General features: G+C 40.8%; 1 protein-coding gene across 1 annotated transcript in view; it reads right to left on the reverse strand.

Annotated features, from left to right (window-relative positions):
- The window catches only part of cdk6 (cyclin dependent kinase 6), a 38,085-nt gene extending 13,471 nt beyond the window's left edge, over positions 1-24,614 (reverse strand). Inside the window, exons 1-4 of the mRNA XM_030147952.1 lie at positions 23,958-24,614; positions 22,730-23,100; positions 17,039-17,174; positions 12,094-12,261 (exon numbers count right to left, since the gene is read on the reverse strand). Coding sequence (XP_030003812.1) covers positions 12,094-12,261; positions 17,039-17,174; positions 22,730-22,953 — 528 coding nt within the window. The 5' untranslated portion in view covers positions 22,954-23,100; positions 23,958-24,614. The remainder of the gene's footprint in view (positions 1-12,093; positions 12,262-17,038; positions 17,175-22,729; positions 23,101-23,957) is intronic.
- Between the last annotated feature and the right edge of the window lie 527 nt (positions 24,615-25,141).

A 25,141-nucleotide genomic window follows, 5' to 3' on the forward strand; every position in this document is an offset into this window, starting at 1 on the left:
CAGCTCAGCTAAGCCATGTGACCAGAAGTGAAACATGAGAATGAACAGAATGACCGAGTGCAGGGGCCATTCAAGTTTTTTTAAAGAAGAGTGAAACCTCAAAGAAAAACATGAATGAAGATGCATTTGGATGGTAAAATCATTGTTTACTTACCGTTTCTTTTAAGCATTTAACTTTCTAAACTAAATTCTCTTGTGGTTTAATATCTGATGAAAAACAGCACAGCTATGTTTTGGGTTTTTCCGTTACTTAAAATAAGGACTACGAAAATCATTAATTGATCATTAAGTTTCAAACTGTGGCGTGCGTAGGCCAAGACATGAGTGAGAAATAGCCCTATTACCATCATATCATCATATCATATATTATCATCATATTGTCTGTAGCATCTGCAGCAATCTCTCAAGTGCATGTGACTTCAGTCTGCATAGAGCTTGTGCAAAGTCTAAAGTCAGACCCTGTAGTGTATGAATGCACGCACACACACATACACAGCCTTCTAGGAAGAACCACAAACTTAGAGCTGGGCTATATCCGTGTTCGAGTTATTCGAAAACGCAGCCACAAGTGCAAATACAGGCATCTATATCATACACGCATCCACACAGACGCCGGAAGAAATGCATTCAGCTCACTGCAGCCTGAGCTTTAATTTATGCTTCACAGTGTAAGGTTTAATATAACAGAGCATTTGGTGGGCTTCTGCTCTTGACATCAAAGAATAAGGCTGCTGTTACAGTTTTCTTTTGTCAAAACTAATGAAACATCTAAACCCAACAAGGTCTGACTCTTAATGCCTTTAAACTTCCCTGTCTGTGGCTTTGAGCCCAAAGCAAGAGTTCCTCCTTTCTTACATTAACAAGTTACAAATATTTGTTTTACTTCTTTTTTCTAAATTTTTTTTTAATTTTCATTTTCGAATTAATAAATGCTCCTGCAAGTGGCATACCATGAGTCTATAAAACACGCACCAAAAATGCAGTAAAGCCTGCACACAAATGGGATAAATAGCCTAGAATGCAATCTGACCACACACAGTTTCATGCTCTTCATAAAATACTGAAATCTTCATGCAGCCAGTTGAGTCTGTTGCACTAAACCTCTAAAACACTCTAGTTAAAGACCATTTTCACAGACATTATTATGGAAACACAAAACTCAAAGGGAAAAGACATTCTGCAGTTGCAATGTTTTTGCCAGGCTGTTTTTTTTTTCCAAATCTCTTCTTCCAACTTTGTTTGCATTCCTTCTTTAGTCTCCATTTCTCACCCTTCTCATTCTGTTTTGCTGCACAGATCCCTTGTTTTTATTCTCTGCTTTATGCGCATAGGCATGACAACAGAGACACATGGACGTACAGTATCAGGATGATCATACAGAGGGAAGTGAAGTGACTGGAAGTGAGTCAGCCCTAACCTGAAATGCTGTGTTTGATTCTTAGGTCGGCTGGTTTGCATTTCCAGTCTGCCTCTCTGCCTATTATCTGACACCCTTCTTCCCTTCCGCATGGTAACAGAAAAGCCAGAGGAGGTCAGATAAAGCGGAGAAAAAGAGAGAGAGAGAGAGAGAGAGAGAAAAAAAAAGAGAAAGTTCGACAGAGAGAGAGTATGAGGCTGACTCCAGATTAAAGGACAACATTCTGGGAATTCCTTTCTGCTGAGAGCATCCTCCTCCCCTTCACCGCCGCCGCCGCCCCCATCCTCCTCAGCCCTCAATGCTCCGCTTCCCTCCCCGCTCAACTTCGGGGAGGAAATGGCTTCTCCTGCCCCCAGAGGACCTCCAGACCTCCTGAGCCGGACCTCCAAGCCTGTCTGACTTGTAACATCCGGACCTGTGCCACCAGTTCACTGTATGCATAGCTGAAGTGTATGACAATAGTGTCCACACATGTGAGTGTGGGGGCGTTTGGTGTGCGAGGACTTGCACGTGACTAAGCGAGCACCTGTTTTTGCCTGGATGAACGTGTTTTAGAGCCAAGCATTTGTGTGTGTATATGCGTGTGTGTCTGCAAATGTATGCAAGTAATCTGCAGCATGTGTTTGATGATTAAAAGATAATTCTGGGGTATCACAATGGGAGTCATCTTAGTTGAAAAAATGTTAAAAAGTTAATAAGTTAATCTAGGAAAAAGAATTCTAATGGGAAAGAAAGGTGAGCTGTAAGGTCAGGTTTTAACCCTAACCGCAGCCAAAGCTTCAACAAAAGATGACTACATTTTTCCTTCTAAATATGCAGTATGGTTTGGTGTACTTGGTAGCAACTTAGTTTTCCTTATAAAATTAATGGTGACATTTCTCTTGCACCACTTCTGAGTTTAGCACAAAATCAGCACATTTAAAACAAAACAACAAAAAAAAAGGTTAAAATGAACATGTTGGGAGTATGCTTCTAAACCTACCCAAGGGCTGGATACTGAACTTCAATGCTCTCAAAAAATTAACAGAATTCCTCACAAATTGTATATAAAAAAAAAAGACACCTCATTATTATTATTATTATTATTATTATTATTATTATTATTAAACCTCATTAGTGACTCACTGCATTTTATCCAGTTCTAATAATATAAAACATAACGCGTCTGCACCTTGAAACCCTCGGCCTTCAGTCCCCGACTAAGTTTTTTCACATACGGACGGAGAGATGGACGACAATCTGATGACAATACCCTGCAGTGATGGCCGTAAAAAAAAAAAATTGTAAATAGAGCTGCAGTTAGAGTTAAATTGCAGAAATGGAAAACATTGTGACATTTTAGATTTAGCAACAGTGAGCAGAGAGGTATTTTATAAAACATGCAAAATGACTGTCACATTTTGTTTTTTTTCAGTCTTGTATGAATGCTTGACTTGATATTTAAATGAGTGATTGCTGCATTTTCCTGGAAAATCAAGCATGCGCTCAAATAGAAATTGCAAAATGAGAAATTACTCACAATAACTGCAATTCATCTTTTTCAGAAGGTTGTCCAGCCCTAGTTAACAAATAACCATATATCATGCTGAATCAGTTATTCATTATTACCAACCCCATCACTACACAAAAAATATAATGTTTTGAACTTAACAAAAAGGGTGAAGCAAAGGAGAAAGCATGTTGGCCAGTTCAATCCACATGCTACATATATACAAACAAACATGGTTGGTAAAAAGAAGATACAGAGAGTTTTACAAAGGTGCTAGGATGGAGAATTCTTAAACTTTGGACAAAACTAATCATGTCACTTTCCAGTCTTTATGCTATGCTAAGATCATCACCTGTAGAATAGATCTACTCTAACTTTCAGTGGGAAACAAACTGTAAAAATGGACTTTTTCTTTTAACCCACTGCTTGTCTGTCTTCTCCCATCATGTCACTATGTTTCAAAACCTCAGTAATGACTGGTGATGGTGACTTATAGTAACAGTATTCTTCATCCCTCATTCGTATCCTTTTCCACTCCCACTGTATTTTCCTGTCTTGTCCATGTGGACTTCCGACAGCGACCATCAGAGTGACCTGACACCACGAGGATGCTTGAAGCCGCGGCTTAAAGCTACAGCGCCCGAGGCACTGGAGCTGATGGAGCTTGGCCGGGGGCCCGTGTTTACATTCCCTCTCACTGAGGAAGCCCAGGATGAAAGAGCACCACTGCACACTACCTATACACACATGCACACTCAGACAAGTACTGAGGCTCAACCAGAGGTGAAATAACTATTGTAATCAAATCAATAAGAGCATTGCAACATGAAGGTTTAACTTTTCTACCAACAAACAAAGTACAATCTGTGTTAAGCACAGTTAAGTCTCTCAGGTAAATAGTTGGACTAGTTCAGGCTTTAAGTCTTAAGTTAGAATGTGATTACATTCCTGAAAGCAATCCACCACAAATTAAAGTCTTCCCAAGCGAATCTCAAAGGGAAAGCGATAAAGGCTGCAGAGTGTATAAGCAAGCCACATATAGAAGAAGCGGAGCGGATGTTATAATAATAATATGAGCAAAACTATGTACTCTGGGAGTACAGTTGAGCTGAGACTGTGATGTTGTGTCTCCAGAGGGGCCCCAGCAGTCAGCCATGTTGTAAACACCATTATTTCACTCCTCCCTCACTTTCCCTCTTTCATTGCAAAAAAAAGGACAATTTACCGTTCCAACAATACTTCTGCACTGGTCCAAGAAAGGAAACAAGACAGCAGATCTAAGGACAGGATGGAGGGTGAAGTTGGATTGGAAAGGCTGAGAGAGGGAGAGACGCAGCTACAGCACTAAAAAGAAAAGTGCAAAAGCAGCACACACACTGTATACAGTAAAACAGAAAAAGGGGGCACTACAACTGTTGCCAAAGTATGCACAGCATACAGGAATGCAGCATGGGGCCCTCGGCGAGCGAAACAAAGACAGCACAGTCAGTGGCTCACTCTCCCCAGTGCTACCACATCCGCACATCATTAGCTGGAAAATTCCTGATATATGCTGTAATTTTTTCTCTTTTTTTTCCTCTTCTTCCTCTTGCAGTTGCTGGTACAGACAAGGCTTTAATATCCAGATACTGTTGTGTGTGTACATGCATGCACTAAAGACAGACTGATCAGAAACCCATTTTTCTACCTGGAGTGTTGCCAAGACCCAATCGATAATAAATACAGCAAAAAACTGTGTGTGGTACTAGGAGTGTGCATACGAGTGTCTGCATGTGAAGGTGAGCATGTGCACAATATGCCCCGTTCATATGTATGTATGTGTGCGCATGTGCGTGTGTATGGACTTTTCTCTGTGAGTGTTTGCTTATGTCAAACTGGGGCCAGCCCATTTGCTCCAGCCGGCTGCAGTCAAAGCATAGAGGATGACTTTTCCTTTTTTTTTCTCCCATGCAGAGCTGTTTGAGGAGATATCTAAACATTCCCAGAGTGCGCTGCACGTGCTCTCCTGCGTGCAGCGCAGGGGTTTTTCCCCCCCTCCTTCCCGCTGCCTGCTTGCCGTTCTTTCTGTTTCTGTCTGCCCAGAGTAGAAACACATTGTCTGGCAAAATTACAGATTCACAGACATGACTGTCCAGTTCATCCCTGGTCATGGCTGAGAAATTTGACTTTGTTAGCCTGTGTTATTGAACTATCTTGCACTGTGTTTACATTTACAGAGTACTTTATAGAATATGAATACTGAATTATGAAGTATGTGTAGCAGGGTTATTCTTTAAGTCATTGCCTTAAAATGTCATTGTAAATACCCAGGCCCCAAACAGGAAAAAAAAACACAATTAAAAAGCCCTGGTTTGCAGAGATGAAGAAATGTGATCTGTGTTATCCTCAGTATCTCCTAAGATTATCACAACATGCCACAATTGAGCATACCCACACATCTTCACTTTCTCCTGACCCATATCTACAGCTTTTAACTTAAAATCTTTGGTGAACAAGGGCTAAAAAATGGAAAAACACCCTCATTGAGCAAATAGAACTTCACGCTGAAATGAGTCCGACTGCTCTTGAAGGCTCTGTATTGTAAAAGCCTTTCTGCTGTTTGAGCAGAGGCAGGAAATCTGGTTTCAATTTGTTTAATGTCGTTGGAGATATGGGTGTCTTATTCTGGTAAGCGTAGTGGGAGGGCTATAAGTGGAGAGAACGGGGGAAGGATGAGAAAATACCTTTGATCAGGTAACAAAGGCTCTCCTCTGCCTGACACCTATGGTACACATTACAGGAAACTATGACAGTGATCACATTATTACTAAGTAGTCCTGGATCAGTGGCTCATTTAATCACATAAGAACAAATACATAAAGGCCGATTATTTACTGAAGGAGTCAACAGTACAGTATTTAAAAAAATCACAAAACTCCTTTTGGCTATTCTGCAACTTAGTAACAGACTCACTTAAGATAAGCTCTGTGGCTAGACAAAAACAGTTTTGCCACTAATAAGCTTATCTTGTCATCAACTGTAAATTATGGCAGCCCCTCAGTTTATTTTGGTTTAAACTAGTAAAACACCATACTCCGACAATGAGTGCCAACATAAAAGTCTGATGGCATTCCCCTCGACTTTCCCTAAATCCAATTGGACAGGCAACGACACGCACATGACATACATAATATTGGAAGCTAATGGGTTTCATGGGACCTAACAGTCAGGCTCAGCAATGTGAAGAAAGAAGGTGAAGAGACAGGTTTCTGGAGGTCATCGTCTAAAAACAGACGCATGACCTACTCTTAACTCGTCTTTTATCTATGGATCTTTAATCAGATCAGTTCTGCGGGTCTAAAAGAAGCAGCACACCTGTCCAGTTGTGGAATTTAACACACTTTTACTTGTATATCTACTACATCTCAGACATATATAATGGAGCACAACGTTTGCATCCGACAGCTTCAGTTACTATAGATTTCAATTTTCCTCTTTTCTGTCAAAACATGCATCTAGATGACAAGATTCTGAAACTTTTTAAAGTACAGAAAGTCTTAAAAACCATTTCACATTTGCAGGAAAAAGAACTGTCACTACCTGTTTGGCTGAGTCCATGAGGTGTTATGAAAAGCCATGAAAAGCAGTCAGAGCTGAGTGACACTACAAACATGAGAGGATCTTTTATAATCTGACGCATCACTGTAGATAAAAATCAGTCAGCAGCATTTAACGTGGTTCAAATGGACTCAATACTGATCATCTAAAGCAGCAAAATACCACATTAATGCGGCATCAAAATGAATAAAAAAAGTACAGATGTAAAAAATAAAACACTGACAAGAAAATGTTTGATTCTGGAAGTTTGATTCTACCATCACTATGTGCGTAGATCTAAACCAGGGTTTTTGATTATCACATTTCTTAAGTGCATGTAAACACATTAGATCTGATTAGTACAATTATCTTTATCTATGTTTTGTCAGCTGAGTTAAATCAGGGTTTTGATGAGATATACCGGAATAAGTTGGTTAACATCTCGAAAACCAAATCAATTATCTTGGGATCAAGCCATAAACCGTCATCAGCACCTAAAATGACTTTAAGCTCGTCTGGGGAACCTATAGAGCAGTAAAACAAAGTAAAATTACTGGGCACAATAAATGATAGCAGCTGTCATGGACAGAACATATTCAAACTATAGTGAGGATGGGTAGTGGTATCTCCATGGTGAGGAAATGTCTTTCTTATAGGGCTGCACAATATTGGAAAAAGACTGACATTGCGATTTTTTTAACCCTGCGAAAAAACACTCAGGAGGACATAATAGCTGTGTGGTGCTGACGTAATGGTCAAACAAATTAGTTGTGTTACCTCTCGTTGTGGCAACAGGTGCAAGACACTGTCGACACAGAACACATGTTTCAGTATCATCCTTCTTGTAGCTGAAATAATTCCAGATAAACTGACAGTGCTTTTTTTTGGCACCAAGTCTTCATTTTTCGTGATTTTCTCTTGTTCATTGCTCATTTTTCAATGTTGTTACCAGTGACTCATTCCATATGCACATGTGTGTTCTGCTTTGGCAAACTGATTAAGGACGATTGTGATTGGTGGATCGCTGCACGCATTGTGTGTCAGTTACCCTTGAAATTAGATGAGAACATGTTGAGTTCATTTGCCTCCTACATTGCAGGACCTGTGATCTGACTATAGCGACAATGCTCAAATGATATATTGTGAAGCTCTACTTTCTTATGTAACCTTCAAATATTGTGGGACAGGTGACTAATTTTATGTCACCTGGATTATTGTGCACCTGGATGGTCCTCTGCATATAAAGGTCACCTGAAGAAATTCCAAACTGCTCAGTACAGAGCTGCCAGGTTAGTCTTACATTGTCCTGTAAGGACAAACACTGTCAGTATGCACCGCCAACTCTCATGGTTAACTGTAGAGAAAAGGCTTGTGTTTATCACAGTTACGTTTTACAGTAACACTATCTTTTCTACTCAACCTGATTTCCTTTACAAATTGTCAGATGTAGTCAAGTTCAGTCTCATTTTTACTAGGTCAGCCTGTGATGGCCAGATTATGTTGTTACATGCAAAATCAAATGCTTTAAAGAGGACAGTTACTTATCGTGCCATCCGTCATTGGAATAATTGCTAGCCTGAACATATATGAATTGAATGGTACATCGTCTTTCAAGTATCACCTGAGAAGGCACTATTTAAATATCTGAGCAAGTGCTGTATAGAGGGCAGAGTATGGTATTTTCTTTGATGGATGCAACTCATGAATGTAATAACTAATCTCTTATTTTCTAATGTTTTATGTTTTTAATGGCGTTAATAGTGCTTACTGCTTTTAGATCTGCATTGTTAATAATGTGAATTGTGATTGTTATGTATTGTTATGTTCTGTGTTTTGTATTGTCCTTCTGTTCCATTTTTTTACAGTGTCCTCTAAAATGCTTACCAAATGCTTCAGGGTTTGTTTTTACAAGATTTTGTGCAATGTTGAAATTCTTATCATTATAATTATGAAATATTTGTCATGTTCTGACCATAAATAATCAGTTTCTTCCTGTAAGTCTAAAGGCAAAAAAATCCCCTTTAGACTTAAAAGTAGTATCATTTAGACATTTATTCACTACTGGCATTAACATTTTTATCATTATACTTCAAATCAACAGAAATACAAGGTTGTATAAGTGATGTATGTATGTATTGGTGATGTGTTATTTTCAGTCTATCAATATAAATTTAAAATTTTTAGAAACTGACAATCCAAATCCTTCAATGACTGGTCAAGTTTTCAGAATACATGAGTAAGTCATATGTGTACAACACATAGTACCTTCTCCAACACCATACATTCAGCTGGTGTACATGCTATAAAAGTTAGCAAGTCCTGATTCAAACATGAAACTAAATGGTTTCTTCAATTGCTTCAGCAGGAAAGAGATCTTTGGATTTGAAGAAAAGGATCCGTGTCCCTCTCTACACTCCTCTCTGGTATGTCAGATTAACCCATCAGCTTTACCCATCTGCCTGTCACTCAAGGCGGGACAATGAGCCTGTAGCCAGACTGGGGTCATTATAAAACCATCAACAAAGCACCAGCCTCCGGGGACAGCCAGGGGCAGCCTAATCTGGAACCCTGTACCAGCCCTATGGGTGGTCTCTCCCTCCCTTTCCCTCCTTTGCTCATTCACTCTCTTTTTCTCAGGGAGGTTGAAATATACGCAGCATGGCCAGTTTGTGATGCCAATAGGTCATCAATTATATGAAACTGTATGCATGTAACTGCACCCGGACTCCATCCAATGCAATTTCAAGCACACACACAAAAATTTCTGTCCGTGACACATTAACAACTCATCGTGTTGCTAGGTGAGAAAGCAAATTCATCACAAAAAGAGAAGTACACACTATGCTGGTAAATCATCAGCACGCATGTGTGTACAAGAGTGATAGTTTCAGTAAGTGACACTGGAAAATAAAGAGGAGCGAGGGACTCTTTTTGAAGACCTTATGCAAATGCTCACACTTCAGCCATCTTGTCATTCTAGAAGTGCTAAATGAATCACTTTGAAAGTGAGAGAGAAGTGTCTGTTCGCTTAAGCAACAGCAGTTCTCCAAAGCCCATCTGTCTGCCAGTAACGGTGGCATTAAGTGACTACATAAGTAACTGCTGGTCTGTTGGGCAAAGGGGAAGATCCTCTTAAACTGTGTGTGTATTTGTGTACATGTGTGCTGCATACACTGTAGATTATCTGCTTTTATGAGCAAGAGGAAACACTGAATGGATGAATGGAGTTGTGTGTGTGTGTGTGTGTGTGTGTGTGTGTGTGTGTGTGTGTGTGTGTGTGTGTGTGTGTGTGTGTGTGTGTGTGCATGTGTGTGCGCGTGGGGACTGGTAGGGGGATTCCAGACACAAGAACATTCATCTGGAACTGAAGATCCCGTGCTCACGTTGCAGTGCTTTGCTCCAACACACACACGCACACACAATCTCATTTTGTGGCTCAATTTGTATAACCAAGGAAGGAAATGTGTTGTGCGCAGTTTCACATGTTAAATTTCTGTGTGGGGGTAATTTTAGGGGCTTTAAGTCTGTCATTCATATCTAAAGGTGTATCCCCACATAAGGACAGTAACCCCTATAGAAAGTGTCCCTTTTTGTCATAACATAAGTATAAGACACTTGAAGCTAAAAACCTCCATTGAAACTGAAAATTGTGTAACCGTATGTAAATTTGATGGTTTGGATATATGCATCTCCTTCCATTTCCTCTCAAAGTGGTGTATTATCAATCAGTATGATAAATGATAAACTGGTAATGAAACTGGAATGATAAATGAAAGTACTTTCCTCACTGTCATTTCGAACTAATTTGATATGAATCATAAAAATAGTGCTTGATTAACAGTGAGAAATAATTTAGAGTGGAACCACATATTACTCATACTACAAGTAAAAATAGTCCTGGGTATCATTTCTAATGTAAGTTCCTTATAACTGCTGCTGTAAAAGTTTAAATAGCCCAGATTGGTTGATTATCAAAAATCCAAGTAAGTTCAAATACTATAAATTTTTATTTTCTTTACAACATATTCCATTCAACTCTTTCGAAACATTGTTCATGTCTCGTGTATACACCATACTTAAAATTTGGCCTGACCCAAATTTACCTGGTAGTTTGGATCCAGTCAGGACAATCATCTGAAGACGCAAAAAGTGCAACTATGAATGAATCCTAGATAAATAATAACTACAAAAAAAAGGTATTGAACTACTGTTTCTGGCTACTATCTAATCTTAAAAGTCTCATCTCTCCCCATTTCAAGCAGCTCTAAAGACTCTTTTCAGTCTCTCTTTATTTTATCTGGTCATCGGAGCCCAAAGCTCAACAGTTGTACATCAAAGTGCCGACAATGGGAAGGGAGGGGTGTCTGTCTCTCCTCGTCTGTTCCATCCTTGTCTGCGACAGCCACTGAGGGATTCCCGAGACAGGCCACAGGGGCCCTTAGCTCTCACTTTACACAGAGAAACCCTATCATTTGGCCCAGTGCTGCTGAGCTACCCGCTGATGCCCTGTAAGTGCCCGCTACATCACATTAGACGCTTTTCATCCAACTCTCTGGAGATGGGAGGGTGGTTCAAGTAGGTGTGTCTGTGTGCCTTTATCAGAGAGCCTTGATTAAAGTGACAGTGTGTGGCTGTGACTGGCTGAAAAATATACATGACATAGCAGAAGGGGACACCTTTATACCGAGTATGCTTTCTACTTTAGTTGAAAAAGGAGGTGAATCCACTGATGATAGGATTTCCCCAAATACTATAAACTCCTGTTTTTTTCTCACAGATTATTTAATTTATGTCTGCGCGCACCTACACTTGCCTGTTGTTACCCTTGGATTGTACAACCTTTGAGTAATTTTACTTTAAAGTCACCAATGTTCTTCTGTTGTTTTTTTCCCCTCACTTATTTGCAACTGGTTATTTTGATATTGGACTATTCTGTTTCTCAATTCACTGATGTTCTTCTATTGCTGCTGTTACTGTTCTGTTTTTGCCTGTTTGTTTCTGTTTTAGGGTCTGCATTAATGTTTGTTTGTGTATGTAATAACCCTGTCCTGTTCTGTCATCAGGTAACATCCGTACAGTAATAAAGCAATAGAATCCAACTAATAGGGGGAATTGATTTAACTTGTGGCACAGAATATACATATACTGGAGGCCGAATTGCTGAACAGGACAGGTTAAAAAAAAAAAAAAAAAAAAAAACTTTGCTCTGAATCCCAGTTCAGATCCCTTCATGGTTGTTGGGCTGATCTTATTATTTTGTGACTCTCAAAAATGTAAAGGGTTCCATCAGGATATTGCGCTCACCTCATCCATGTGCATATTTGTTTCATGTTTTCCTTGTTACTGCTTGAGTGTAATGTGAAAATATACTACATACATAATGTATTAATAATAGTAAAATATTAAGTTAAAGTAGTGGCATCAAATCCTCTAAACCTCATATGTAGAAGGTGCTCAGCTCTGTATGCATCAGGGACCAAACTTCATGTCACCCAGTTAACTAGATATCCGATTGAATAGTCTCCTATCCAAAAGTGTGCATCTATAGCTCTGTATTTGTCTGTTGTCAAACCAAAGGTGTTTGGTTTAAACACATTAACATTTAACTCACCACAGAGGTGAGTGCCATCTGGAAGCTGTAGATGCGGGCCAGACCGAAGTCGGCCAGTTTGATCTGTCCTCCGCTGGTGACCAGGATATTCTGGGGCTTTAGGTCACGGTGAACCACGCGGTGTGAGTGCAGGAAGTCCAGCCCCTGGAGCAGCTGGTACATCATATCCTGTAGGTCAACACAATGGAGAGGACAGAGGGGGGGATGATGACGTTAGAACACAAAGACACCAAACTGATCAGAACTTATGGACAGTGGCGGTGAAATTGGTGTTTAATGTTCATAAGGGATGTGCATTATATTTACACAGAACACCCTTATTTGACTGCAATGATAATGGATCATTTAAACTGCATCAAAACTAGAACAATTTTTAAATGCATTTCTCTGTTCAATGAGGCAATAAAAGGTCTGACGGTGCAGTGGGAAGTTAAGTATAATGGCTGAGACATTGTGGTATGGAGGGAGTTAACTGAAGGAGGCCTGTGTCTTTTCTTGTCGACTGTGGCAGATGTTTGATAACTGACACACACACACACGACAGAGGCTGAAAGGCCCTGCTGTGTACAAGCACAGATCTCTGTTTCTTAGCAGCTGTCCTGCTTGAATTAATTGGCGCTCCCTCTCTTTCTTTATGCCCAAAAGCTGACCTCAGAAAATGGCCAAAGGCATGCACCATGACACACAATCAAAAGTAAACTGGTACGAACACGACTCAACTATGTTAAACCAGCTTAGACTTGTTCTTTCAAACAGAAATACTCTAAAACAGGTCCAGCACCTGTAAACAAATAAGCCAAGTCATGCCCAAGAACTGTTACAGAGTTTTTGGTTCAGATTAATGCAAAGAGCTGTTCTAAAAATAGCTTATAAGTTAAAGATGTAACAAATAAAATGAAGAATTTTTAAGTGTATGTTTGTTTGTTTGTTTGTTTTTATAGTGAGACAGATCTGGACAAGATAGACAGACATATCAAAGTGTCTGAAGGGTTGTCCAATTTGTGCAGTGAAATACCATGATGTTGGAGGTGGTGTGTTGCCCCCTTAAACACACATACCTCCTTCTATACACACACACACACACACGCCCTTCACAGCCCCCCCCCCTAAAAAAAATCTCTGCCAAGACCTCACAAGTGACATGGACCTGAGCCCACAGCTCTATTCACTGGCTGACCAGCTGGTGAGTGAGTCAAAGGGGTCTGCACACTCAAGCAGAAAACATTAGCAAATGGCGTGGGGCTGGCTGCTGTGTTGGCCACAGTGGAAGAGACAGGGCACCCCATAGAATACTACTGAGATGGGGGGGTGACGTGAGCGTGTGTGTTTGTCGTGTCGTCCTGGCTCTGAGTTCATGTGTATCTATATTTCAGTGTGTGAATGTGCACATAAAGTAAGCGCACAAGCATCTTCATGTTTGTGTGCCCTCTGACCAAGGGCAGGCATGATGCATAAACAGACCTTCCTTTCTACATCTCCATCCAGCCATGACCTAGTGTGGAGGGCAGCAGACAGAGAGGGCCATAGGACAGAGGCAGGCAGTTGGTTATTTTGTGTGTGTGCGGGGGGGGGGGGGGCTGACACAATAGCGTTACCCCTCCCCATCAGTTCCTCTCTGCTTTAAATAGCCATTTCACCGTGCTTCCTTTCAGCAGCATTTCCTCGCAAACACTAATTATCTCAGAAGTGTGACTCTTGGACAAACACACAAACAATCTTGGCCCCTGTAGCCAAGTGTCATCTTCTTTACTGTATTAATTATTCCAATAATGTTCGATGCATAATGTGCCGTCGTTACCTATAGGGAAAAGATCAGCTCAAAAATTAATATTGTCATTCTTACGCTGCCACAATGAGGACATGTTGCACAAAGTGCTGGAGTGAACCTTATTCAAAGTTGACTCAAGCAGCTATGGGGCCCCGGAGGAGTTGCTCAAGTCACAACTGTCTTCAACTGGCAGGACTTAAACCAAAAGCCCAGTGAACAACTTGGCTAGGAGGAAATAAAAAAAATCACACAAAAAGGCAACAGGTCTGACCCTGAAAAAGCTGCAGGAAGAGGGGAAAAAGTAGTCAGCCTTCTGCAAGATGCAGTCAAAACATTCTGAGTGCGCCTCCTTTTCTAATGCAAATGGCCCAGAGGCAGCCATATTGTTTATTGTAGCTAGGCACAATATGGGACATCTGCCGGTTAGCGTTAGTGTAATTCCCTCCCCATGCTTCATTAACCTCCCCCTTTATGGGCGCAAAGAATGGAGTTGTGGAAGCTTGGACGATGGCGGTGGAGGAGGGTGGGTGGCACCCAAGCGCTGGCCCAGCTGAGGAGCACTGAGGCTGGGTCAACCCGGCTGCTTGATGTCCTTCCAGCTCGTTTGATTCTTGGAGGAGGGCCTCTTTCATCAATGACCATGTGGTGGGTCTCGAGTCTGAGTAAGACTGAGTGGGTGGTGAAGGGTGGACGCGGTGGGGTGTCTGGTGCTGAGGTAGAGTGGTTTTAAAGCGACAGCATTTTGGTCCTTTGGCTGTATTTCGAATTTGGTTTAGAGTGTTAAAACTAAATAGTTAGGGGTTTAATCAGTGGGCACAGACATCCTCAGTCAATAAATCATCTGGCATTCAGTAGCTGAGGAAGAGGCGGCACTTTGGGGGTTACTGCGCAGTGTCCACTGTACTAGAAATAACAGGGTATGGTGCTTGTGTCATCTTGTCACTCTGTCATTGTCCTTTTGTTTCACCATGGCTCCAGCAATGTAGATATTTGGACAAAGCCGAGGAAGGATATGGATCTTGATGGTATGAATGAGTTAGAATGAATTACATATAAAAAATGGGTATAGCTTTGCTTAGCTAATAGACCCTTTTACCGTTAGCAACCGGTGATGACGTAGATTATATGCACGCGCATTATGGTGAAAGAAAGATGGCAGAGTATAATGGTCTGTCAAGCTACGCCAGGGGCTTTAATGACAAGAGATTGGGAAAACTACATGATTAAGTTCACTTTGGTGAACATCAACTGAGCCCCAGATCAGTATACTATTACCGGGTGGGTGGAAGATGTTACACAGTGGCCCGATATCCAGCAGCCAGATATATACACGTATTTAGTAAAGAAGCCAAGTGTGTCTACAAGAGAGAAGTTATGTGCCTACAAGTCACCGGATGCGTACAACTATGACGTCTGTGGTCGTGCAGAATGTGAAATACCATGACATAGACTTGGAGTTTTGTAGATCGATTACATTCATTACAGCTTCCATTCCAAATGCTCTTTAGAGATTTTCTTGTGATCAGACAGGTAAAAACGGCAGGGTGAGTATTATTTTCTCGCATTTTATCCTGGTGCTTTTCTGTGTTACTCTGAATTTGCCAGTAGTGTGTGAACAGTGGAGTAGAGTCGGGATGGCAGGTATCATATGTGAAGTGTCAGATCTTCACTTTTTTTTATAACGGCGTTTAAAACTCAGTAGTCTCAACTTCCTCGCTTAAAGTTAATAGGGTGGTGCGAATGTTTTGTTGCCAGGATATGCACACAGCTTTTGTTGACGTAGACAGTAAAAGGGTCTATATTATTTATTAATGATAAATTTTTTACAAAATGGATGCCGGTGACTTGCAACACTTGTGGGACAATACCAAATGACTTCTCCTTGTTTTAACCACTGTTATCTTGTTTATCTCCATGTTTTAATGTGTGCATTATACTTACATATTGCTGTTCCAGTTTTACTGCCATTTTATTACATTTGTGGGAGTTACTACACCAGCTAGAGACTGCAGTTCAAAATGAGCCAGGTGGCTCAACTGGAACATTACCAGCAATGTCTATTAACAAGCAGTGTCCATGTAAGTTTAAACTGTATAAAGAAATTTGGAGTCCAAGACCAAACCACAATAATCGACTAACCAACACCAAGTCATATTGTACATACAACCAAACCCTGGGAAAGCCTCAGGTGTGATCTACCCGACTCGTCTATGCTTGCACAGCATCCCAACATTATTACAGCTCGACACAAAACTTTCACACATAAACCTGGCCCTGGGGTGGAAATCAGCGGATACTCTAGCTTCCAGAACTTCTCCATTTCAAATTTGACACTTACACACTGAGGTTCTTGTCCACAAATAGAGATATGCCCCTCCGATATAGTACACGATACATCTATTGACCTTGGGGTAAAACACGATAAAGAGATTTTTCACATGGGATGTGTGTGGGAAAGGTTAAAATAAAAGAAAAAAAAATTAGAGAAGAAGGGAGGTGGAGAGGAGACGCATTCACTTCCGACCTTTCAGGCAAGGTGTAAGTGGAAACTTCGGGAATTTATTTAATGAAATGGAGAGACACAGCAGTGATGAATTTAAATACTTTAATTTAAATACTGCATGCTGTACCACGCTGATAAGATACTTCACATAATTTGTGCTATCAAAATGACTTTTTCTTTGGTTAGAAAACAAAGAAAAACTAAGAGAAGACCTAGTTAACCAATTTGGTTCACACACTAGGACTTCCCTCTCCGTCTCCAGCTGTAATACAGTGGAGAGTGAGAGAGGGCAGAGTGAAAATAGAGAAGGCAGAGAGCCTCTAATTTGGAGCCCATCTGCCACATGTGCTGCCCTTCAAAACGCCCCGGTACCTCTGATGTTGGAGGGAACTGCACTCTGGCCTCTGCATCTCTAGCCAAGAAAACTCACTCTGTACCATACAGACACGACTGTGGTCACACAGTGATGGAGCCACAGAGGATTAGGAATAGCATCCTTTACATATCAAACACAAATTGGAGGTAATACAAGTGTTCCAATGATTGACCTTCATGTATGAGAAAATCCAGTGGTGTGTTTTGCAAGTGAAGCGATCTAAACCAAAATCTGCCAAAGGAAGGTTGGAAGAGTCTGTGCTGACCTTTAAGGCATCTTTACAGCAGATAGCAGTTACCTTGATAGTTTCAGGTGGTACCCCAGGGTCAGGGGCCTTCTCCAAGTAGGTGGTCAGATCCTGGTCCACATGCTCAAAGACCAGAGTGAGTTTGGTTTCACGATCAGTCCGAGAGACTGTACACACATCAAACAACCTGGAATGAGAGGAGCAGATGAAAGAGATCAATATAATTGATTTAAAGGGGACCACTGTGCAGACTAAGCTGAAAGTAGGATATTAAGACATGACTAACTCTTGTGTTTTAGCACCCCTGCATTTACTGTACTATAAGTAATTAGTCACATTAATAAAAAAACACGGAGAAGTGAACGTAACTATTACACTTGTGTCTCGGATGCTGTGATGCACTCATATTGCCCGTTAACCTGAAAAGTGTGTGATGATGGATTTTTTTTGTATTTAGAAGAGTGGTTCACTGTCTGGTAAAAAAGAAAAAACTTTTACAGCGTTTTTGTATATTTGCTTGCATATTAACAAGTCTAGAGCAACTTAACATTTATTTGAGTAAAGAGAACAAAGCCCTCCATAAAACTTTGATAACAGACAACTGAACATGTCAGGAAACACAATCATTAAAGAACACTAAATTATGTGAGGCTAACAACCACAGTCTGGGTTCTCTGCACATCATCATTTTTATCTTACAGAAACAACCAGGAGAAAATTGAAAAACTCATAGACCACAATGATCATGTGCTTCATCGTGTACTGATCCTGCCGTTTCACGTTAGTCTGGTAAAAGCCTGCTGCCTCTTTGCAAACCTCTTAAAAACTCGCACCATAATCACACCCCAAACACTACTGTTTATCGTGGTGATTCACTAGGCAACAAACTAAGACCAAGAATCCAGATTATGTCGGCAGACCTGCCAAAGCAGGCTGTGGTGAAAAGCTGAAAAAAGCTATGCAGTACGTCCCCTTCAAAGAGCTGGGGACTACAAGCAGCATTCCTCAACCAGTACTATGACAACTCCTGATGCTCCATGGGAAGCTGAGCAGAGTCTGCATGTAGCTGGTGCAGAGGCAGCATTCTTCATCAAAGCATCAAAGGGAGCAATGGAGCCATGATGGAGCTCCATCAGACCCGGTATGTTGGCAGTAACAGGTTACAAAAACATTAGTGCTTCTGTAGCAGAGTTAATGATGTTACACATAATAAAATGGTCTATTAAAAATATAAAACAGAATGATTTCTTTATAGTGTGTAATGGTGAGTCAGCTACAAACACTGAAGTGACTGCAGGGTTGGGAAGACATACTGTGCATCTGTTGCAACCTCCACATTCAATGACTGATGAAATTACATGGAAATATTGACACCCAAGAGACTTCATTTATGATTACTCCTTCACATTTTCAGTTAATGCAATGTCCTACTCCTACTCAGGTGTTGATCAATATTGGTATTAAGTTGCCGAGCTCAATGCAACATTAGCCAATTTAACCATATGAAATAAAGCATGGAAAGCACCAGAAACCCTTTGATTCCTATCCAGTGAGACACTGTGTGTCAGTGCCAACACCCTTGTAATCACTGGACTTGGAAATGCAGGAGTCGGTGCAGTGAGTGAGAGGCAATTCGTTCAAGGTATTAGTACTGTGCATGATGTCACAGAATAGACGGCGCCCTCCTCTTGAAACGCTGGGGTTAAACGCCCCTCACAGCCCAATTGTTGGGTTACAATGGGGGCTCTCAGCAGACACTGAACATATGGAATGAATAATGGGCCTCATTACAAACATCCAGGGGTTGCCTGGAGTCACACAGAAGGCCCACAATGCACCCTTCCCAGCCTGAGCTACTAAGCTATGTCATTTGGCTAAACAGGAGGATAGTGAGATTTCTTTGAGGTTCTAAGAGCTTGATAGTTTGTGTGCTTGGTGCAACTTATTGCAAGCGTATATATGCCAAACTTGCGCTTTCAGTAGCACAGAAACTTCTACAGTTACTCAATAAAACTGACCATAGGCAACTTTAATGCTCACTGACACTTACTCGTCTTCCAGTGAGAACAAAACCCATTGTGATCCCATTAAGACAAAAATGTAACCATTATCTTCCATGATTCATTTGACACATTGGGGAATTATTGTTAGAGGCACAAGGGCTCTGACCAAGCTTCTGAAACCTGCATCCATTTAAAACTTCCCCTTCAATCCCAAAGCACTCAATATTCCTTAATAAAACAAGTACCAAGGTCAGACCTTGGCTGCTGCCAACATATGACGCAGGATCTGACAACTGACCTCTGAGTGAACAATTCATTTCAAAACTGAAAGAAAATGGCCTTTGTGTAAAGAGCCGAGGGGATGAAAACTGAAAAATATGGCAACATGTAATATACTTATAGGCTGTCCCACATCTTCAATGAGGTAGGTCTTAATTTAAATGTTCATGGAGGTAAAGGCAACTTTACAAGTATAGACATGGCCTTAGCAGATGCATTGTGGACATTGAGTGCCCAAATACATGACAGTAGCAAAAACACTGAATTTAACTATTTTTGTGGTGATTTCCAAAGGAATTTTTCTCAACATTTAACCATTCCTAAATGATTTATCAGCATTTATTACAATCCTCTGCACTTTTCAGTGAAAATCAGATATTTTCCTATATTTGATTGTGTTATGTTTATGTAGGTTATGTGTTGTATATGTGAAATTGTGTAGCACAGAGTAAAGGATAATATATTAATACACAGAAAACTGAAAAAGTGACTTTTTCAGCCAACTGTATCGTCAACTGAACATGAAAACAAGTATATACAACCACAGTAATTTGTCAAAATACATGAGTTTTGTTGGTGAATCGCTGTTATAAAAGATGACGGTGTTCCCATGTTCACTATTGAACCTGTGAATGTCCAAATGGGTCATATGTGATGCCAAAGAAAAGTGAAAAGTTAAGAAACAGCAATTATTAAATGTAGTGATAGGATTAGTGGTGCAAATGTTATTAACCATTTTAGGCCAGTAGATGATTTATGTCACTGGTGACTGTTTAGGTCTTTGGGGGTTACTGCAGCAGTGTGAAGGCCTGATGATAACTGCAGAAATCCTGGATTACAGATGTTCAAAATACTATATATGTAATAACCGCGTGTTGTAAAGATTCTTGAGGGAGACACTGAACAGACTACCCTGCAATAAAGGAAGCAAAATTATTGCACAGTATTGTATGCGTGGGTTAACTGAGATTTTATTTGTTTTTGTAGTAAAATGTAGTAAAAGTTTGAATTTGAGCCCTCCAGGTGCTGCAAAGCTATCTTTATGTTCATTAGGGCAAATAGAGAGGATTTCTACAACCCATTTTAATTCCTGTTTAATTTGTTATGTTTATAACTAGTTACGTCACGACATTTGCACATATAAGGTCAAGACTTCCGACGAACATTTCTCCCAGTATGCTATAATTGTTTGTCAGCAGCAGCAGTCGTAGACCATACTGAAAACATGTCCAAATTTCAAGCCGATTACTTAAAACACAGGTGTCAAACATGCGGCCCAGGGGCCAAAACCGGCCCGCCTAAGGTTCCAATCCAGCCCGCGGGATGAATTTGCAAAGTGCAAGTTAGGGTATCGAACTCAAAAATAATATCATAATAACCTATAAATAATGACAACACCATTTTTTTCTCTTTGATTTAGTGTAAAAAACATTCTACAGACTATCCTTTAACAATAAAATGTGAATAACCTGAACAATTATGACCAACCTGAAATGTCTAAAGAAAATTAAGGGCAATTTTAACAATATTTTGCCTGTTACTGAATGTTTTGTGCCTTTGTAGATCTGATCTGTAATGCACATGTATAAATGATAAGTCGAGGCATACTATTGATAAAACTGTACTTATATTTCTTAAATTTCTTTTTTTTCAGGATATTCACATCCTTTCTTTTTGGATAGTTTGTAAATGTAAATATTGGCGTAACTGAATGTTATTTTTTGCACTAAAACAATTTGGAGTTGTCATTATTTATTGGCTATCATGCTATTATTTTACTGGTCCGGCCCACTTCAGATTAAATTGGGCTGAATGTGGCCCCTGGGATAAAATGAGTTTGACACCTCTGACCTAAAATGTTCAGTTGTTGGTTGAACTGGACAGAGCAGCCTGAAGTTGCTCATGCGCATTTAAAGGGCCAGCGCTCAAATCAACCTTTCTGGTGTCATTACTCAGAAATAGGGTTGAAGATGGACCTGTGGAGTTGAACTCATGAAGAATTCAGACCCAAGCATAGCATTTTACAGTTTATATAGACCACAAAGAGGGTTTTTTTTTTTTTAAAATGCATGATTCCATTTTTTTTTTTTTTTTAAAGCAAAAATATCTTGATACTAAGTGTAATAAGGAAATAGGCACTTTGTTTCATTGTATGTGGACCTGTGAGAAACTTCAGAATTTTTGGAAAGAGACTCGTGATTTAATTTATAGATTTACAGAATGCGTTATTCCTGTGGATCCAAAATGTTGTATTTTGCACATCTTCCTTGAGCAGTTTCACGTAACTGGAAGAAAAAGGAAACTTTTACATTTTTGTTTATTACAAGCCAAACGAGTTATTTCTTTGAAATGGAAAGATATTCAAGGACCCACAGCGAACCAGTGGATTAAAGAAATGTCTTCTAACCTGGCAATGGAAAAGCTGACGTACCTGACTAAAGGAAAGATCAAAGACTTTTATAGGACTTGGACACCTTTTTTGCAATTTTTAAAGGACTTGTCTGTATATTCAATTAAGTTGTGTCTGTCAAGTATGTTTTGATGCTTTTGTGTGGGTGGGGGGTGGGAGGGATTGTTTTGATGTGTTATGTTTTTTACTAATTATAAAACAATGAAAAAAAATAAAAATAAAAATTTATATACACACACACACACACACACACATATATATGTGTGTGTGTGTGTCTGTGTGTGTGTGTGTGTGTGTGTGTACTGCCAGTCAAAAGTTTGGACTCACCAGTTTTTTCTTTATTTTCATGACTATTTACATTGCAGATTCTCACTGAAGGCATCAAAACTATGAATGAACACATTTAGAGTTATGTTCTTAAAAAAGGTGTGACATAACTTAAGGCATGTTTTATATTTTAAATTCTTCAAAATAGCTACATTTTGCTTTTATTACTGCTTTGCACATTCTTGGCATTGTCTCGATGAGCTTCATGCGGTAAATTCACCTGAAATGTTTTCCAAAAGTCTTGAAGGAGTTTCCAGTGATGCTGAGCACATAGTTGGCCATCTGTGGTCCATCTAATGCCATTTAAATGAGAAGGTGAGTCCAAACTTTTGACTGGTAGTCTTTATTTATTTATTTATGAGAAAAAAAAGCAAAATATCACTCCTTTAAATGACCAGCAAAGAAAATTTAAAATGAAAATAACAGGCATGACACATGCGCCTGTTGCGAGGCACCAGCGGCAGTATTTTGACAACAGGGGACAGTTACAGATGCAACCGTCCGCTGCACAATGAAAACATATCTGAGAAAGTAAAGATCTAAAGGTCAAATGAGGCAACATGGCTGACAGCAGACACCAACAAAAAGGAAGCAGGACTTTTTCTTTATCATGCAACACATTTCTGCATCTTTACCAGTCTCTGTCCCAGACAAACACACACATACATACACGTCCACACAGACAGACCCACAGTGCAGCCCACCTCTCCCCCCCTCACTTACCTGACAACATTGGGGTGCTCAAAGGCCTCAAGCTGCCTCAGTACCGCCACCTCCCGGATGGTTGAGAGAGGCATCCCCTCTTCCTCTGTCTGGACACGAACTCTTTTTAGGGCTACAAAGCGCCCTCCGTTCTTCAAATCTCTCGCCTTGTACACTTTCCCATAAGCTCCTTCTCCAATCTCGGCCACAGGCTCATACTGAGTCCCAATAGTTTCTTTGTCCATTTTTTTCTTTTTTTTTTTTTTTTTTTGCAGATGTGTATTTTTCTCGTCTCTTGGTGAAAATATTGCGGGGGAATCCCGGCGAGGGTGACGAGCCAGAGAGTTCCTCACAAAGCCATATTCACAGAAAAAAGTTGGCACATGCAATGCCTAGATAACAGGGAGACACAGATGGAGGAAGACACCATCTTTGTCAGATTTGGTCAAATTGTGCTCCAGGTAGGCAATAACAGGACTGTCATCATGTTTTATTCCGACTATCAACACAAGAGCCCCGCTGCGTCCCAACTTCCACTCCTCCTCCTATTACGCATAATGTCCTCCTACCTCGCTAACGCAAAGTAAAGACAAAAATATCGAAAATTAACCTCGACTTTATTTCAACATTTTAAGCTAGCTCTGTGTTTAGCTGTCACGCGCGTTCAACAGTTAACTCCACTTAAAATGTTGTTGAAGTTGCGTTCACGTGAGCCGTCTTCCTCTGTTAAAAGGGAAATTAAAACACTTAAAGAGGACATGTAAAAAAAATAAATAAATAAAAAAAATAAAAAAACAGCAAAAACCTAATACAGCAAACAGTTGTAGGCTAGTAAAATATCACACAAGCTATCTTCTGTGTCCGGTTTTAGCAAAGTTTCTGTTTGAGGCGAAACAAACTAGGCGAGCACGTGGCTGTCTACTGATTGCATTGTCTGAACTTCCTACAGCAACAGTCCATTTAACGCACCACAAAAGTCCTGTTTTCAACCCAAACGCGTTAGAATGTGTAGAACAATGCATTAGCAACATTTTCAGTGTGTTTTCATCAGCCTCAGTGCGTCACTCGAATTTTTTCTAATTTATTTGTGCAGCCGCCTCAAATAATTAAAATAAATTCGAGCGAGTTCGGGAAATACTAGTTTCGGTGATTAAAATGTTATTGGACTGCAAAGCAACATTTCTAGCCCTTTAAAGACATTTTTCTTATCACATTTTTAGCAGAAAATATCCCTGTTTTGCATCTTTACCTTGTTTAACGTTGTCAGTAAAGGGTCGTAACATCTGCATATCCGATCCAATGCTGCTGAGGCATTGGTGTCTTGGATAAATGTTCAACTCCTGCATCAAACGCATCCCTATGTGCACTGTCCTCCATGCGGGGGCCACACAGGTAGTTGCAGTTGCAGGCTCTAACCCCCCATCCCTTCAGACTGCACCAGCCCAGGCACAGACACTCAAACGAGGCAGGAGGAGGAGGAGGGAGTGGGGGGGTGGTGGTGGGGAGCTGTATGAAAACTCACACACACTCTCTCACCGCAACTTAGTGCGTGGGGGGTGGCGGGGATGGGGTTGTGTGGAGAAGGGAGAGGGGTAGAGGTGGGGGGGTCATAGGACAAAGGCAAACGCGTGATATAGCCCTCCAAAAGCACGCTCTTCTTTGGATTTTCTCCTTTCTTTCTTCTGTTTTTTTTTTTCTCCCTCTTCCATATATCTCCGGATAGGCCAATGCAAACTGCAGCCCGCTCGCCTGTGTGTGAGCTCCGTCTCAGCCTGGCTTTCCCACGCCGGCTGAATGTGGCCTGACCCCCTTCAGAGAGGTTTGACACGGAGCGGGGACATTTCCGCATTCCTCCCAGACTACAAAGGCACACCGCCTCCTTTTTGCTCTCCCTCGGCCTCCTCGGTGCTTTACCATTCATAGTCCTCTCTGCGGGTTTTGTCTCCTCTGTCAAAACCGGGAGCGCCGCGGGGAGTGGGGGGGTGGGGTGGAGGAGAGAGAGAGGGGTGTGGGGGGTTGGGATGGACGGCCGCGCTATCTATCTATCTCACCCCCCCTCTCACCCCACTCACCCCACCCCAGACCATTGAGGAGCTCCCGGGGCCAACAATGTGCCAGCGGGGATGCAAATGTGGCAAACTGGACCTAGATGGTCTGTGGGGGTCAGGTTCAAGGCCCTGGGGGCTCATGCGTAGACTTCTCTGCTCGGGTGGTCGTTTGTGGACCACTAAGGTGAACCTGATCATGATCATCAGTTTTGCAATAAACTGATCTACCTCCGACACTCTCAAAAACAGAGGTACGAGATCAGAACATTTATGTCCACTGTAACACATTTTACCCTTAAATAACAGTCAAATACTGGCAGCTAGGGCTGCCAGCATGCTACTGTTATTCTGCAGTATCTACTGTAATCTGCAGACAGGCGATTTC

Source organism: Sphaeramia orbicularis, chromosome 11 (genome assembly GCF_902148855.1).
Source record: "Sphaeramia orbicularis chromosome 11, fSphaOr1.1, whole genome shotgun sequence".
NCBI classification, from domain to species: domain Eukaryota; kingdom Metazoa; phylum Chordata; class Actinopteri; order Kurtiformes; family Apogonidae; genus Sphaeramia; species Sphaeramia orbicularis.